Source organism: Oreochromis aureus, linkage group 11 (genome assembly GCF_013358895.1).
Source record: "Oreochromis aureus strain Israel breed Guangdong linkage group 11, ZZ_aureus, whole genome shotgun sequence".
Classification (NCBI taxonomy): Eukaryota; Metazoa; Chordata; class Actinopteri; order Cichliformes; family Cichlidae; genus Oreochromis; species Oreochromis aureus.
In genome coordinates, this window is record NC_052952.1 from 16286070 (window position 1) to 16304210 (window position 18141).

General features: G+C 39.8%; 1 protein-coding gene across 3 annotated transcripts in view; it reads left to right on the plus strand.

Moving 5' to 3' along the window:
• Positions 1–13982, plus strand: part of LOC116324382 (sialic acid-binding Ig-like lectin 12) — a 28857-nt gene extending 14875 nt beyond the window's left edge. For 2 of the 3 annotated variants that reach the window (XM_039619281.1, XM_039619282.1), the window contains exons 2-14: positions 6368–6409; positions 10375–10451; positions 10546–10941; positions 11037–11330; positions 11476–11575; positions 11761–11796; positions 11877–11909; positions 13030–13068; positions 13299–13325; positions 13470–13505; positions 13599–13670; positions 13789–13816; positions 13913–13982. In XM_039619281.1, coding sequence (XP_039475215.1) covers positions 10406–10451; positions 10546–10941; positions 11037–11330; positions 11476–11575; positions 11761–11796; positions 11877–11909; positions 13030–13068; positions 13299–13325; positions 13470–13505; positions 13599–13670; positions 13789–13816; positions 13913–13975 — 1170 coding nt within the window. In that variant the 5' untranslated portion in view covers positions 6368–6409; positions 10375–10405 and the 3' untranslated portion in view covers positions 13976–13982. The remainder of the gene's footprint in view (positions 1–6367; positions 6410–10374; positions 10452–10545; positions 10942–11036; positions 11331–11475; positions 11576–11760; positions 11797–11876; positions 11910–13029; positions 13069–13298; positions 13326–13469; positions 13506–13598; positions 13671–13788; positions 13817–13912) is intronic. The other variant, XM_031744958.2, reaches the window with a different exon arrangement.
• Positions 13983–18141: the final 4159 nt, after the last annotated feature.

The following is an 18141-nucleotide window of genomic DNA, read 5'->3' on the forward strand; positions in this document are numbered from 1 at the left end:
AATCAGGGGATGAGCAACAGGAGGGCAACACACCTGGGAGAAATCAAAGCTGACGGGACAGGGGAAACGTAAACTGAACACACTCACATGAGACTACAGACCTTCAGAATACAACAGGAAACTCACAGACACAGACAAGACACTGAACTAAACAGACAGATTCACAAACAGACAGTGTGACACCATAGACAGACAGAACACAGAAGTGGGACCAGGGCAAGCACAGAACAGAAACCTAACAAATGGCAAATCATAACAGAATACATACTCAGAATAAACAAAAGCATAAAGAAACACAAAACACTGAGTCGGCAGACTCAGGACCAGGACAAAGACAGTTTAAAAATCACAAAGACCACAGTACAGGTCATTATCTAAAAAAGTGAAATGATTAAAAATAGCAGTATTTTGTTCAATTTATATTGTTGCTTTGCAACAATTAAGTGATGCTTTCAACAATGTTGCTTTCAATGCAAATTAAGTGATAATTTCCTTGTACACTATTTGCTATCATCCCAGGACATTACTAAGAGATTTCACTAGGTGGGGTAAAGCACCCATTACCAACATAAAACATAAAGCAAGCAACAGGTTTCACAGACATCACAACAAATGACAAAGGGAAGACAGCAGGGTGTTCAGGTAAGCGAACTCAGCACAGGAAATCACAGCCGATAAAGTTAAACAAACATGACTGAAAGTTGAGGTTGTACATCTTCACTTTTCTGTCAGACTCTACTGTAAAGGTATACAGATATGCACAAAGCAAACAAAGCATTTCTAATGATACAACTATTGATCAGGAAGAAAACAAGTGAACCAATAACACTACATTTGTGAAAAATAAATCAAAAGCAAAACACAAACTCTACCACCCAATAAAATCTTAGTTCATGTGTCACTGAGAAAGATAATGAAATAGGAGGACATCACATAGGGAAACTCTGCTCATAGGAAAATTCTACAACATTTCAAGTTTGGAAAAAGAAAAGCTAAATATTTAAAAGTAGAAAGCTTATTAGATGTAGTTCTTATGTTTGTCGAATTTCCAAATTTCACTCATGGTAACCCCTTAAGTCCCATTAGAATAAATGTTTCTAAGAGTTATTATTTGGAGAAAAAGTGAAAAGTCAGTCACTAGCTGCCTGGCAAATGTGGATCACTGGCTGTCAGGGCCGTAAGGTCGGTAGGTGGGAGTAGACCTAAGTGCAGACATGACACGAAGCGGCAATAAGATTTCGAAAAGTTTTATTGAAAACAAGGAATAAACTATGGTGAGATACAAGCACCTGGCGGGGAAATCTCTGATGAGGAGACACTGAAACAGAGGGAGAGTATCATTAAATCTAAATGAAGGAGAGCCTAAGTGGAGAGGTGCTGGTTACTTATTTGTGACTTACTTGCAGATGGAGGGCATAAGGTTCTGGAGGTGGGTATCTGGGTGAGCATCTGAGTGATGAGTGAGTAAGTGAGAGGGATTCTAACCTTGTATTCCAGTAATCCAGATGAGTCAGTGACCAGGAGGACAGGCAGGTGAGAGTGGTTAGTTATTAGAGTCCAGGGGAACGATTCGCGGAATAAAGCCGGTGATTTGACCGTGGAGACACCGTCCAGAGGAAGGTGCTGCAGAGGAGTAACATGGTGACTAAAAGTACAAAGAAATGATAGAATAGAATAGAATAGAATAGAATAGAATAGAATAGAATAGAATTCTAAATAGGGGGGGAAACTCCCACTAGGTTTAAATCTGGGACTCTCCACCACTGACCCTTAGAACTGAAGAAGCTTCTCGGATGAGAGGTGAAACATCTTCAAGCAACTCAAAGAAGTCCAGACGCTTTTCTTTCCAAGCTCCTTAGTCTACGATGACCTGGATGACTGAGAACCTTTACAGACAAGAATGCTACAGGTATAGCTCTAAAGAATGTAGCATCATGGGCAGTGTAGTCCGTGCTGCAGAGGGAATGGACTGCCATACTCGTTATGTGTCTGTGAACGCGAGGAGGGAGAAAAAGGCGAGTGGAAAAATACGAGTTGTCATCGAGCAAAAACGGAAGATGGAAGCATGTAAATATAATAATAACCACTGCAGTCAAAAAGAGTGCCTGACGAGCCCACTTGTAAGTAAGCTATTAAGACTCAACTGTACACTGTGTTCGTGTTTTCCTCCGAAACAATAAGTTCCGTTGGAGCAGCCTTTCAACTCCTCTCTCTGTCTCTTGCAAGCGAAGTTGACCCAAACAACAAAGTAAAGCTATTTTTCGGCTACGAGCCCGACACAAACCAAACGTATTAGCCAGAGGTCCCTTTACTATGGTTCGGAGCCACGGACCTTCAGTAACAGTAATAAATCACACAGCAATAGTACATTCACGTAGTTGTAAAAAGCATGATAATATGTTAAGTAATCCAAAGTATTCAGAATACGTTACTCTCATTGAGTAATGTAACAGAATACGTTACAGAATACATTTTGGGACATGTATTCTGTAATGGAATACATTTTAAAAGTAACCTTCCCAACACTGATTACGGGTATGTTACAATGTACACGGTATGAAGGTATGTTATGAATATGCTATAACTATAAGTATGTACAGGCTATGAACAGGATATAAATGTGAAAACTATACAAAAATATGAAATAAAAAAGCTATACAGAAATATGAACTATGCAAGTTATAAACAGTTGTAAACAGTTTTAGAATTAAAATTATCGTATTGTACAGAATGATTGTTTATACAGAATTAGTGCAGTTAAGATAAGTGAAATATGTGGATAACTCCTACAGAGGCCATATAAAGTGCTAGTGGTTGTGAGTGGTGGTTCAGTCCATGTTATTATAGTGTGTATGAGGGTACGGTTGTCCATTTGTTAGTTTTTGTCCATTGTGTGTGTGTTCAGTTATAGGTGGTTGTGGGTGTGTGTATGTTCAGTCCATGAGTTTAATGTGGGTCAGATGTCAGGAGTTCAGGAGTCTGACAGCTGTAGGGAAGAAGCTTTTCCGGTACCTGGTGGTCTTAGTCAGGAGGCTCCTGTAGCGACTCCCAGAGGACAGGAGGGTGAAGAGTCCATGTGATGGGTGACTGGGGTCTTTGATGATTTTCTCAAGCCCTGTTCAAACACCGCTTCCTGTAGATGTCCTTTATGGCAGGAAGTGGTGCTCTGGCGATGCGTTGGGCAGTTTTCACGACCCTCTGCAACGCCTTCCGGTCCGAGGCAGAGCAGTTCCCGTACCAGACTGTTATACAGTTGGTCAGGATGCTCTCGATGGTGCAGCAATAGAAGTTCACCAGGATGTCTGAGGACAGGTGGTTCTTCCTCAGAGTCCTCAGGAAGAAGAGCCACTGGTGAGCCTTCTTGACCAGCTTGGAGCAGATGGTCGTCCAGATGAGATCCTCAGAGATGTGGACACCCAGGAACTTGAAGCTGCTCACACGCTCCACAGCCATCCCTTTAATGTAGATGGGTGGATGTGGGTCAGCATTCCTCCTGTAGTCCACAATGAGCTTCATGGTCTTCTCGGTGTTGAGCAGCAGGTTGTTTGTGTCAATGTCAATGACAGTTTTTTTTTTTGCTCGGATAAATAAATAAAGTTTAGATAAAAGTTACTATGTTTTTCTTCCTCTCCTAACTCCCAAAAGCAGATGCCCCCCCTTCCCTTAGCCTGTTCTTATGGAGGTTTCTGTCATACACTGGCTGTGTGCAGTCAGGAAGGAGAGGACCCAAGCACAGACTCATACACAGAACGTGAACTCAAAATGCAGCTTTATTTGTTGAACCAAAGGAGCTACAAACTAAACTGGGAATTTACATTACTAAGGACAGGGAGAGTCACACAGGGAAATGGACACAGCTATGAGGGAGATCACGACACAGGACCGAGGGAGACGCTGACATAAAAACACAGAAGAAAAACGAGGGTAATGAGAACACACGGCGCCACAGGCGAAACACAACTAGGCACACCGAACAAGGAAACACGGGACTTTCACAATAAAATGGGAAACGGAAGAACATGATGCAGGAGGCAGACGGGAGGGAGTGAGGGAACATGAGGGCGAGAGAGGAGACATGTCGGGCTGGGGAAACATAGAATGGAACACAAAGATGGAAACAAGACACAAGGGCTCATACAACATACATAAACACAGACACACAGAGAAAGACACAGAGGGCAAAGACACAAGGGAAAAATACTAAGTAATCAAGGAACTAGACAGGGAATATTACAAACTCAAAAAAGTAAAACTAAGACTACTAATGAACCAGAACATAACCCATAAAACAAAATATCACAAGACTACAGGAAACACAAGATGCTGGGCCAAAAGGATCCAGAACCTTGACAGTTTCTTCCTGTGAAAAGCCCGACGGGCGGGGGTGAGATAGATTTTGGTCGCCCAACTGGAGATATCGCTAGCTCCGGGACGTCGGGCTAGCGATTTTGCGAGCCCTGTTTTGTCTAGTTTTTGAGATATCCATGTTAAGATATCTATTACCTCAGATTTCAGTGTGAATAAATGTCTTGAAGTGGGTCGCTGGACCATTTAGCAAGAAATCTCAAATAAATTGCTGATTTGAGACCTAATGGCCCACTTTTAATCACTTTTTTTTCAGTTTCTATTTTGTTTCTCATTCTCATTAAAGTTACCTGTTTCTCAGCGAGTTCACACAGGCACACAAACTGGCCTGTGTTCTTGTTTTGAAGTGAGAGATGTTTTCTGTGGAGATGTCGTTTAAGCTTGCTTGGGACCATTTCAGAGTTTCAAGGCTTTTCCCCACACACCAAAAATAACGAAGTGGGTGCAGTCGGATCTCCAGTGAATCTAAATCCAAATGGAAGCTAACTTTCACTGAATTGCCTTGAGCTCACTGTTTTAGCTTTCTTTTGACCACCACTCCTACTTGGCTCTTCTGGATTAGAGTTTTGTCCAGGGCCCTGTTCGGAATCTGCAATTTTTCTTTTCAAATATTTATCCATCTCTTGCAACTGCCACCAGGGCTGGACTGGGACAAAAAGTCGGCCCAGGCATTTTGACAAGAGACCAACCCACCAGGTATTATGGGAAAAGTCATTAAGCCTTTGAATGAAAACAAACGCTGTTGTGACAGTGATGTACACAGTAGTGAAGTGCGAGTCATGAACAAATCTTTCAATACTCGAGAATCACTTTACTGACTCGTGAGTCATGATTCACAATCCCAACTGACTCATTCACTGACTAATCCCATTACTGTTAGGAAACTAATTTCATAAGTAGAAATATATGTAGCTTATAATTAAAATTGTGAAAAAAACAAACATTTGTGAACAACCAGTTTATTAACTAAAACATTTCTGCTCTGGACTGGAAGAAAAAACCCTGAGTAGAAAGCTCACATCAAACCAGTTGAACGAATCAACTCCCCCCCTCCCTCCTGGCTCACAGCTGCTTCTTTTTCTTCTTCTTGGTTGGCAACCAACGTTAACGTGCATTACCGCCCCTCACAGCTCTGTGAATGCTTGCGCTACATACGACTCACTCATCCCTCCCTCACGGCTCTCAGCTGCTGAAACTCAGAGCTTGTAACAGTGGAAGAGTCGCTCCTGTCACTACCAGATCTGTACCATGCATGTGCGAATCTTACATCATTTCCTCTCTTTGCCAACATTGCGACAGTTAATACATTTGAATGACATGGTTACTGGCCAGTTAGCTCCTAGAATTTCTCGACAGCTCTGCCTCCTTTTCGACTGCACGGGACATTTAAATAATGGATAATACCTCCATGTACAAACAAATTCATGCTTTTCTCCTCAACGGAGAGCTTCCCCCGACTGAACAACAGCACTTTAGCATAAGAAGAATGGCGCCTAATTACAGACTTAATAATACAGACTTAGTAATATGTTACGTGAAGATTCATCAGCCAGATTAAATTTTAAGTAATAAATTATAATTATTTAATTTTAGTGTATTTAATTTCTGTTAGTTCTTTTTTAAAATTGTAGTTTTAAATTGGAAGATTGTTGTGATCTTGAAATATGAAAATAAAATTATATTTTATTATTCTTCGTCGCTCAAGATAAGAGTCACACTTCATATCAGAAGGCCACTCTCGTTCAGAATCACTAGTGGAGGATATTGAGAACCTTCCAAGACCGGACAAACTTGTGTTTGAAACATGGAATGCCATCCACGACACATAAACATGAAGAAATATGCATTCCTTAAATCATGTTGATTTTCAGATCCACATATGTATGTGAGCAGCTATTCTCCACCATGAACTATGTGAAAAACAAACACAGCTCACGCCTCACAGACGACAGCTTACAGTCCTGCGTAGATGAAAGTAACTTTGTACCGCTCCGATTTCCAGGCGCTGTCCGCAGAGGTTCAGGAGCAGACGTCCATTAACCAGGTAGAATACATATTTTGCAAATATTTATTTTTCATTGTTTAGTGACATAGAGCTTTTTTCCAGTTTATCTTTTAAATTCAGGTCAAGGCTCCGCTACACGCTCCGAAAGCCCAAAGGCAATACAAGGATGATGGCTCACAACATTTTTTGTTTGCTACTTGGATCATTTTAGTTTTTAATTGTATTTCTTTTTTGTTATTATTCTTTTAAGGGTACAAAATGTTCAAAATGTGTTCATTACATAAATAAAACTTAATTTTCTCTGCAGCACTTCATGGATTTCATAAGCAACACACTACAAAGTGTAACAATATATACAGTGTTATCTTCATTTTAGATGTCAAAAAGTGTCTGCGGCCCCCAGTGGGGTTTTTTTTGTGGAAACTTGGTCCAAATGGCTCTTTGGGTGTTAAAGGTCATTCACCCACCCCAAGTCTCCTGCAGCCTGGGGGGTTGGCTTTTGTCCTGAGATTGTCTTCAGGCTGTCCCAAACCCCTCTGATGTTGTCCTGTTGCAGTTGCTTATCCATCTTCCTCCTGTAGTTTTCCTTCCATTGCCTTATCTTCCATTTCAGCTTCTTCTAGACAACTCTCAGCCCCTGTTTGTCTCCAGATCTAAAGACTCTCTTCTTCTTCTTGAGGAGAGCCTTAATTTCAGGACTTATCCATGGCTTGTTGTTAGAAAATCACCATACCTTTATGATGGGTACGGAGTTGTCCACACAGAAGTTGTCCACACCATCACAGTCTGTGAGGTCATCCTCCAAAGGGCTGCAGAGGTTGTCCCACACAGTAGAACGTAAACAGTCCCTTAGGGCCTCTTCAGTCTAACCGAGCCATTTCCTAACTGTGCGTTTCACAACAGGTTCTCTGTGTACTAGAGGTTTATACTAGGGTGACCAACCGTCCTCTTTTCCCCGGACATGTCCACTTTTCACGTTCTGTCTGAGGCGTCCGGGGGGATTTTCGAGATTGATAAAAATGTCCGGGTTTTCCTATAGTCCGACAGAGGACCCATGTGTGTGACGTCATCCCCGAACTGCTGCTTTGTGAGCGCTTGTTCTGCGCGCAGCAAAGCGCCTATTATAGTATCATTATAATGATGTTTAAAAGATCCCAAAGCGCAAGTGCATCTTTTCAGATGAACTGCGAAAGACATTTCCCTCGTACCGACCCAGTACTGGTAATTTTTTTATGCAGATGAGGTATTATTTCTGTACCATTATTTAATTTCAGAGGCTTTTAAGTTATTTTTTTTTTGCCCCTGTTGACTTGTAAAAGCCTACATAACACATTGTATTTCACAATTCATTAACTGCACAAAGAAGGCATTGTTTTAATATGTTAAATATGTTTCTTTAAGCAAGTTTTTCATGACTTAGCCAAGTGTCCTCTTTTTTGGAATTAAAATATGGTCACCCTAGTTTATACATAGGCTGGAGATGAACCAGGTTGTGATCTGAGCCCCCCAGGGGAGGGAGAGGTGATGAGCTGCATGCCTCCTTGGTGTTGGCATACAATAAGTCCAATGTTTTATTGTCTCTGGTGTGGCAGGTGACATACTGGGGTAAGGTGGGGAGAGTGGAGGACAGGGAGATGTGATTAAAGTCCTCAGAGATCAAGAAAAGGGCCTGAAGGTGCTGTGTTTGGAGTCTGCTGGTACAGTGTGCAGGACCTCACAGGCTGCTGCAGCGTTAGCAGAGGGCGGGACATACACAGCTATCATAATGACGTGTGTAAACTCTCGCGGTAGGTAGTACGGTCTCATGCTAACCGCTAGCTCAATGTCCTTACAGCATAGCGTCTCTTTGATAGATAAATGGCCAGAGTTACACCATTTATCGTTTACAAACACAGCCAAACCCCCTCCTCTCTTCTTATATAAATTCAAATTTTATTTGTCACACACACACAACCACAGTATGACATGAGGTGAGATGCTTATTGTTGTACAATGCCTGACCATAAAATGACAGTAATAATTGACAGTAATATTTACAGATTTACAGATTACCACAAAAATTTACAGATTTAACTTAGAAATTTACAGAAAGATGTGCAGTTTACGTTAGAAATTATTAATAAAAAGAAATTATAAATTATAAGAAGTGTGCAAAAGGAAAAACCAGAGTCCGTGTGAAGATGTGATTTGTGTGAAAGAGTCCAGTCCTACAGTGATGTGATGTGTGTGTGAGAGTTCAGTCCTACACCTGGTTTAGGCCCCGAATAGCCTGGGGGAAGAAGCTCCTCTTCATTCTCTCTGTTTTGGCCTTAAGGGAGCGGAAGCACGTCCCAGACCTCCACAGTGAGAAGAGTACATTGTTGGGATGGGAGAGGTCCATCATAATCTTCCTGGCTTTAGTCTTGCACTGCTTGGTGTAGATGGACAGCAGGTCAGGAAGCTCTGATCGAATGATACTTTCGGCCGAGTGCGCCACTCTTTGCAGATCTTGTCTGTCCTGCTTGGTGCTGTTCCCAAACCAGGTGCAGATGTTTCCCGTCAGGACGCTCTCGATGGTGCAGGAGTAAAAGTTTTTATGCACCCTCAGTGGCAGATGGAAGTTTCTAAGTCTTCTGAGGAAAAAGAGACGCCTGCGGGTTTTCTTAACCAGGGTGTTAATGTGGAAGGACCATGACAGGTCCTGAGGGATGTGGACACCCAGGTACCGGAAACTGTCCACTCTCTCCACTGGCATGCCATTGATTCAATTCAATTCAATTCAATTTTATTTATATAGCACCAAATCACAACAACAGTCGCCTCAAGGCGCTTTATATTGTAAGGTAGACCCTACAATAATACATTTAAAGAAAAACCCAACAATCAAATGACCCCCTATGAGCAAGCACTTTGGTGACAGTGGGAAGGAAAAACTCCCTTTCAACAGGAAGAAACCTCCGGTAGAACCAGGCTCAGGGAGGGGCGGCCATCTGCTGCGACCGGTTGGGGTGAGAGAAGGAAGACAAGATGAAAGACATGCTGTGGAAGAGAGACAGAGATTAATAACAAGTACGATTCAATGCAAAGAGGTCTATTAACACATAGTGAGTGGAAAAGGTGACTGAAAAGGAAAAACTCAATGCATCATGGGAGTCCCCCAGCAGCCTATGCCTATTGCAGCATAACTAAGGGAGGATTCAGGGTCACCTGGTCCAGCCTTAACGATATGCTTTAGCAAAAAGGAAAGTTTTAAGCCAAAGCCTAATCTTAAAAGTAGAGATAGTGTCTGTCTCCCGAATCCAAACTGGAAGCTGGTTCCACGGAAGAGGGGCCTGGTCAGCGCAGGCTCTCAGGACCTGACCAGGGATTGCATCTGATCCTGCTGCCTTCCTGGTGTTCGCCCTCCTGAAAGATTTCCTCACGGCATGCTCTGTGATGATTAAGGCGTTGTCTTCACTGGCGCACCCCGTGCGCACACAGCCGTTTGTTGTTTTAATTGCTGCAGCGTCGAAGTGAGCATAAAACATGTTCAGCTCAACATCCAGTGAAGCGTCGGCATTCATCATTGAAGAAGCTGGTTGTTTGTAGCCCGTTATTGTCCACACTGCCTTCCACAGGTTCCTAGAGTAGCACTGTTGTAGCTGTGACTCTAGTGTTTCCCCGTAGCTCCCTCTAGTGTTGTTTGAAGTTTTTGTTCTGTGGCTGTATTTTTGGTATTGGCCTTCTCACCCATTTGTTGAAATTACACACATACACATAAGCAACATATGATACTTTTACTAAAAACAATGCCGTTATTTGTATATATATATATATATATAGATATAGATATAGCACTTTATTGACATTACACACAGGGAAAATCCCTTTTCTACTATGATGGCTCATATTTGTCAGATTGAAATTGGTATGAATAATTCTAAATAAATGTCTGTTGGCATTAATGCTATTTGAATTAAGTCCACTTTGACAGCCGTGGTTTATTTTGGTTGTGTTGGTAAAATGTAGTGTTTTGATTTCTTTAGTCTCAATCAAACATCCCAACATTAGAGAAGAATGGACAAACAGAAAATTATGATGGAATTCTGTCTGCTCTTTGCAGGTAACATCACTGGTCAGCTATTTATTTCCAGTCTCTTTATGCTTAATGTGTATAATTAAATAATTTCCTTGTTATTTTCAAAATTCTCTTTCAGCCATCTGTAGCTCCGTGTCCAGTGATGAATGGAAGGCCAATGTTGTAAAAAGCATTGACGCTCTGGTTACATCCTGTGTTGTGGTACCATGTTCATTCTCCTATACTGGAGGAAACCTGCCCACGTCCAGACTCAGAGGAATCTGGCATGAAAAAGATGGCACAAAAAAAATCATCTATCATGAGGATCCTACACAGATTAAGGACAACTTTAAGGACCGAACAAAGGTGGTGGGAGAGCTGGGCCAGAACAACTGCACCTTAGAAATAACTGAAGTTAAAGATCATGACAATGGCCCTTTCTGTTTCCGGGTTGAACTAGTGCGAAGAGAAAACAATGACCCCACCAAGGACATGTTCTCCTTTGTTGAAGACTGCGTTGAGTTGAAAATGCTCAGTATGTCACCAACTTTCTATGACTTCAAACATCTATACCAATTTTCTATTAAATCACTTTGCCTCTTACTTTATGTCTGTCTTTTTCATTTTCAGCTCAGCCTCCAAAGCCTGCAGTGATTAATCTAAAGACAGCCACTCAAGGAGAGCCCTACACTGTCACCTGTTCAGTCATCCACACCTGCCCCAGTAATGTTCCTAAACTCACATGGAATCTGGATAGTACAAAGGTCATTGTGCATCATAAAGATATTAAACACGGAAACTGGGAGACACAGTCCATCCTGACATTTATTCCTGAGGAGAAGGATGACAACAGCGAGATAACCTGCACTGCTGAATTTAATGGAGGCCTGAAATCATCTGAAAATTTCACACTCCGTGTAAAACGTGAGATATTTTTAATTAGTTGTTGAATTTTGTAATGTTGAATAGAAGTTATACTCTGCTTTAAAAATAAAACTAGGTTTAGTCTCATTTCTACCTTTGCAACAAAAACCAAGAAGGACACTAACACGACTTCTATTTTTTTCAGGTGTAGAGAACTATAATCACATCATCATTCCCTCTGTGGTGGGGATTGGTACCACTGTGGCCTTCGTACTCGTCTGCATTTTCATGACTAAAAAATATAAGTGAGTAATACAATGTCACCGATCTTAACTGACAGCAAATATCTGATAGTCAAAAACACCTTGAGGAAAGAATTAGTATTTTATATTTATAAGGCATGTCTTCAATTTAAATTTAAAGAACATTTAGGAATGTAACTTTTTTGTGCACAGCATCTTAATAAACTTTTTTTTTCTATCTGTTCAAGGAAACGTATTGAAGAGCTTCAAAGTCGAGATGGCAGGTAAAAAAACAACACAGTGATTTTAAATGATTTCAGATGTATTCTTTCATTATCATAATGTAGTTTTCCCCAATTTTTAGCATGTGGAATCGGCTGTCAAGGATGTCTCACAGGTGAGAAAACAGTATTTGTGTGTTTGTTTTTTTCACTTTCTCATCTTAGAGAGATCAAATAGAGGAAAAAAACAGCTACCCTTACCCCCCACTGCTGTTTTTGTTTTGAGGCTTAATGCGTCTTTCATTTTTGTTGTACAAAATCACATTTGGTTAGTTCATTTGTACGTTACAAAGAGAAACACACAAGTGCCACATTCGTGAGTAAGTCATCCTCTTAAGACCCAAAGATTCATTTTGTCATCTGTGGAGGACATGAGCCTTAGACCTCTATGTTACAGATATTATGATTCTGTTGGTAAAAATAAGTCAAAAAGATTTTAATTAAAATTATGGAAGGGGAGTCAAACTTGGAGCTTTAATGAAATGAGGCAGAGGAAGGCCAAACATTAGAGCAGGAAAGTGAAAGCTCTGAGACATATTAGGTTTTGTTTAGGGACAATATAATTACACCCAGGATCCATAATAAAAAATATGGTTTAATGTAGACCTCTGAATGCAAATCCACACATTATATCCCTCCTAAGACCATGGAAAGTTGACTCCCTTCATGGACAGGCATTCTCTGTGGCAGCTGAGAAATAAAATCCCACCACTGCAGAGCCCTAGCTTACATAATACTTCTTATCAATAATGGACATCAGGTGTCATCATTTTGTCCCTCCTTAGCTATCTGAGCTTTTATCTTTTTGCTCTGCTATTTGTCCTTCCACCACCTCATCTGGATGACTAGGATGACTCCCCTTCTGCCTCACTCAGCCCTCTGTCACATCATCCATGGTCATTGTTATTGCCACGGGTGCCATGACCTAACAACCCAGGTTGAGGTTAGTGTTTGGCATGCAGAATGAAGTTTATGTCCACTACAAGGAACAGAAGAAAAAGAAAAATCATAATTTTCAAGAAAAAAAAACACGCAGCCATACCAAGTTTCTTTCAACCACAATATTTAAATTATCTAAAAAAAACTGTAAATATCAAAGATTTTTTCTTCTGGGTCTCAAGAGGATAACACACTTAACCTCTATTAAACATGTGTATATCAAACCATATTTCTTTTTCATGTGGTATTGTAACTGTTAACTGAATTAATGAATAATATAATTTGTGAACTCTCCAGGATTCGCTCCGGAGCAGGACCATCTCGTTCGGATCAAAGGCAAGAGTAATTCTAATGAACCTTAGTTCTCTGAATGCAATAGATAATATTAGCGTCTAGTTCTGTACAACCCCTTCTACAGTTCTGTAAAATGCTGCAGATGTTTGGCCTCACTGTAATTTGCATTTCTGTGCAGAAGTCCGAAGCCTTTTCTCGTTTTTGATCAAATCTACACTTCTATTTATGTTTCTTAAAACATATGCCTGTTTCTCTTCCTCTTTTTTGTGTAGAAGGTCTATTTGGAGCAGATTTTCGAGGTAGGGTGTGAAAAAAACATTTATATTGGCCAGCCTTGCCAGCTTCCACTAAATGGATTGACACTTCTTTTAAAGTGGTGTTTATGCAATTTACATATACATTTTATATATATATATATTATTTATTTATTTATTTTTTAACAGAAGGCCTAAAGGTGACATGATAGATTTTGGTCATAGGTAAATATGCTAAATGTTTTGGGTTTTTTTTTAAGAATTTGTCAATTGTTTTTGTCTTTCTGATGATCTAATGAGATAATATTTGTTGTGCAGTCCAAACAATGTGAATTCGAAATCCTGTGATAACCAGAAAGTCACAAAACCTCGTTTCCCATCTCCCAAAAGGTACTCATCTTACTCACCGTGAATTAATTTATGTGGTAAACTGTAGACATTCATTTGCATTGTTCTAATGTTATTTTTCCCATCTCCTTTTATTGCTGCTGTTGCTAATGGATCTTAGCCAGCCCAAATCTTACAATTACAAACAGGTATTGTTAATTTGCCATCAATATGTTCCTCATAATTAAGTTCACTGATGCTAAACTATCAATATCTGTGACACTAACAACCTTCATCTCTCACAGGACCCTGATGAAGGTGATGACAACATTAATACCGCAGACCTCAACATCTATGGAAACAACTGAAAAACAATCAAAAAAAGAAAAAAGTCAGCAATTAATGTTCTAAATAATAAATTTAAATAATTATAAAACAAATCTATGTGCACTCTTTATGATCACTTATGCTGAGTTTTCATGCCAGTTCCTTGTGTTGATGTCTTCTCTCTATTAATTAATATAATCCTGTAATTTATGTCGTGTGGTGTGACAAATGCTTGTATCCGTAATTCTGCAAAATAGTATTTGTAAAAATGTTACTCATTTTTGGCTGAATAAATCAACTTTAAACTTTTTTTTAACTGACTTGAATGCTGTATTGTTTGGCACCAGGGTTTGAGGGAGGCCCTTTTGAAATCATCACTGCTTTTATATATATGATGGGTGACTGTAGCTCAGGTGGTAGAGCAGGTCAGCTACTAACTGGAAAGTTGGTGGTTCGATTCCAGTCTGCATGCCAAATATCCTTGGGCAAGATACTAACCCCATGTTGCCCTCTGATGCAACATGGGGTTAGTACTGTACTTTGTCTATACATATAATGTACCCCCAGTTACATATATATAATGTGGGAAAGCAGATAATGCATATATATTTATGTATATAAACTGTCTTAGGAAGTTTCTGTAATTAGAAATGTTTTTTATAAACTCAGCCCACCTGCCTTTTTACACATTGTCACCACAAGTTACTACTTTATTATATAATCTCTAAACATTTTGCATCTTGTACCACTCTAACATTGTTGAGTCTTTTGCCAGTATTTTTAACCTAGTTTTCCATGCGTAATTAACTAAGTAATTAATATTTAAATCACTAAGTAAAATTTAACATTATTGATGATCTCTGAATGTCTTTTTTTCGGCTTGAAAACCTGTTCTGGTTGAATAGTCTTTCAGTAAGAAAATGGGTTGGGTGCTGACTATATCCATAATGCTTTCCAAGTATCACCCTCTTAAAACCTATTAAAAGTTAAAACTTGGTTTTAGTGACCCTGGAATACAAACAAAAACTCTGTAACAGTGCCATTCATATATTACTCGAAGACACCACTGTACCCCGATGCTTCAAACAGTAGTAGGGATGGGGCCATAATATAATAGCTCTTGATTCCTTAATACAGTTGCATAATATTATTATTATATATTATATATTTAATTTTTGGCAAAATCAAGTCATTGTCAAGATCAAAGTCACACCAAACGTAAAAATCAGTAAAGCCCTTCTAGACCTTGCAATATCTTATGGAGTGTCTTCAAATATAACAAGAAATACTAGGCCTAGGGGGTCATGAGTACCTGCGTTAGCTAAGCATTTGATTTTGATCTTGCCCAAGGTCAAAGGTGACCTTGAAAAAAAAATTCAAGAAACCATATCAAGAACATGGAGATAGCTGCACCACACATGTCTTATTTAACCAAACACAGAAAGAATAAATAAACGAAGACAGTTTTTGTTTATGTAACACACTTCTAATATTTTGGGTTAAATATCACAAGGGTGTCCCCAGCGGCGACCTGGCAGCTTCAAAGCAGATCACAGTAATAATGAAAGATAGACAAAGGACAGGTGGATGACCAGACAGGCAGGCAGACAGAGATTTTTCAACTCACTCCCAAAATACTAACGTCACAAAATGCATCTTTTTATGCTGATCTTTGGGACTGTGTTCTTCCCTAAAGGCAAGTCTTTGTTTCACTTATCTCATCTTTAAGTTTTGCATGTTTAAGATAATAAGTATTGTGATTCTTACCTGCACATTTTCCTATTTAAATGCTTTTTCAGCATGTTACTATATTCCAATAAAAGTTTTTCAACAGCTTATATAGTATTTACATTTTTATTTTTCTGCTAATCATCTTTATTCTGACCTGCAGCATGTGCACAGATATTTAAGTGTCATTTTTCAAAGTATGTTAAAACAAACATGCTTTTTATGCCAAATATACCCTATAACTCTTTTCAGAGTTAATGGTTTAGAATTTGTCCATGCTATGTAGACAAGAAAAAAAATATTTAATTGATTTACATCTTTTCATGTTCTTTTCGTGTTTCTGTTTCATGTTTTATGTTCTTCCAGCCTGCACACTGGTATGTTATGAGTGTATACCAGGGAACACTGACAGCTTGTCTTCTCCAAATGGGACAAAGTGTCTCAGATGTGACAAACAAGACTGCTTCAAAACTGTAAAGTGCAATGAAAATGAGAACTACTGCTTCTATGGAAAAGGTAACAGACCTTCAGCATTCAGTGTCTATGTGTTTGTGCTTCCTGTGTTCTGAGGTGCTCTCTGATTTGTCTGTTATAAATGTTTTCATTTCTTCAGTGAATGCACTTGGGGCAAAGGCATTTGGAAAAGGCTGCGCCACCAAGCATCAGTGTTCGAACAGGCAAACGATACAGATCCCAAATTTCTTTGGGGATTACATTAGCTGCTGCCTGGGTGACGTCTGCAACAGTACCAGCAGTCCACATGCCTCCCTCCTGCTCTTGGTTTTACAGCTGATTTCTTGGATCTTTTCCCCTTAGCTGGACACTACTAAACAGTTTTTCCTCATCTACACAGGGCTTCCTCCCATTTCCCCAGAGCCCAGAGAAAATATGATGTTTCATGACCAAAACATTAAATATTTTTTTCACTTTGTGGACATAGATCAGCTCAGAGTTTGTCAAGGAGTATTTACAGTACAAAGCAATTTATATGTATTCATATTTACAGAAAAGCCTTGAGAAAATGTTTTCACACGACTTTTCATTTTTCATCTATTGTGTTGTAGATTTGCTTCTGTGAATAGGATCATTGTCCTGTTGCACAACCCAGTTTTAGCCAAGCTTTAGCTGGCAAACAGATGAAATCATGCTTGACTCTAGAATACTTTGGTATACAGAGGAATTCATGGTGGACTTAATGCCCAGGCCCTGTGGCAGCAAAACTAACCTAAATCATCACCTGTCCATCACCATGCTTGACAGATGGGATGCGATGTTTGTGCTGATATGTTGTGTGCTGTATTCTGCCAAACATGGTGCAGTGCATTATGGTCAAACATCTCCACCCTGGCCTCATCTGTTAACAAAAATTAAAAACAGAAGTCTTGTGGTTTATTCAGCAACCTAACAACTCTAAACCATGCTGCAATGTTCTTTTTAGAGAGACATTTTTTCCTGTTAATTTTTCTAAACAAGACATCACATTTAATATCCTGAGGCCTGTAGAGTGTGAAATGAAGCATAAATTTTGAGTTTTGCGATTGCTCTGAGCAATTCATGGTATGACCTCAGGCTGAATTTGCTAGGATGTTCACTCCTGACATTGTCTTAGCAAATACTTTAACGGCTCAGACAAACAACACAGTTGCAGAGCACATGTGCCGATGATTAGTTAATCACGTGCTTTTGATTAGCAACACTATGCTGTTACCTTTTCTTTTCCTATGAAAGTAAGGGTGTATTTAATTTTAATTTTTTAGAGGATTGTATAAAGGTCTATGAAAATCATAGCCGGACTGGCATTCGGGCTGATGGTGATTTTTCGTTTTTATGGGCCGATGGGGTTTTTTTGTTTTTGTTTTTTCTTATTTTGTAATGGTATAAACAGTGAAAGGTGGTGTATTGGCCAGATACTGGCTGATGTGTAAAAATAACTAAGTTGTTTGATGGTGACTATGGCAGAGCTTCCACAGAGGCCAGCAGGTGGATGAGGGAAAGGGGAGGCAAGAGGAGGAGAGACCCGAGGCGGCCGCCGGTCCGAGTGTCAGGTGAACTGAACTTCAGGTGAGAAGTTATGACCTGCAGTCTATCTGGGTCAGATATAAACCAAGTTTAGGGGTAGTTTATTTTCGCTGTGCTAACTTTTTACAGTCAGTTACAATAACTCGTACTGCGTACTAGCTAGCACGACGGAGTTTCTATACAGCTGCGTGGATGCTATGTTACTGATAGTGAACTTTATTTTATTCATAAGCGTTAGTAGAGTTGCCAACCATCCCATAAAAAACGGAATCGTCCCGTATTCACAGAAAATATTACCCGTTTCGTATTGAGCCGCAAAGGAACACAGTTTGTCCCATACTTCAGCTTGAATGAAAAAAGACACAAAGCTGGAGTTATTCTGTCTTTACGCTGCACAGCTGTTTCGTCTTCTCTCATTCTCTCCCCTCTCTCTCCTGTTGCTACTTCAATCATGAAACTG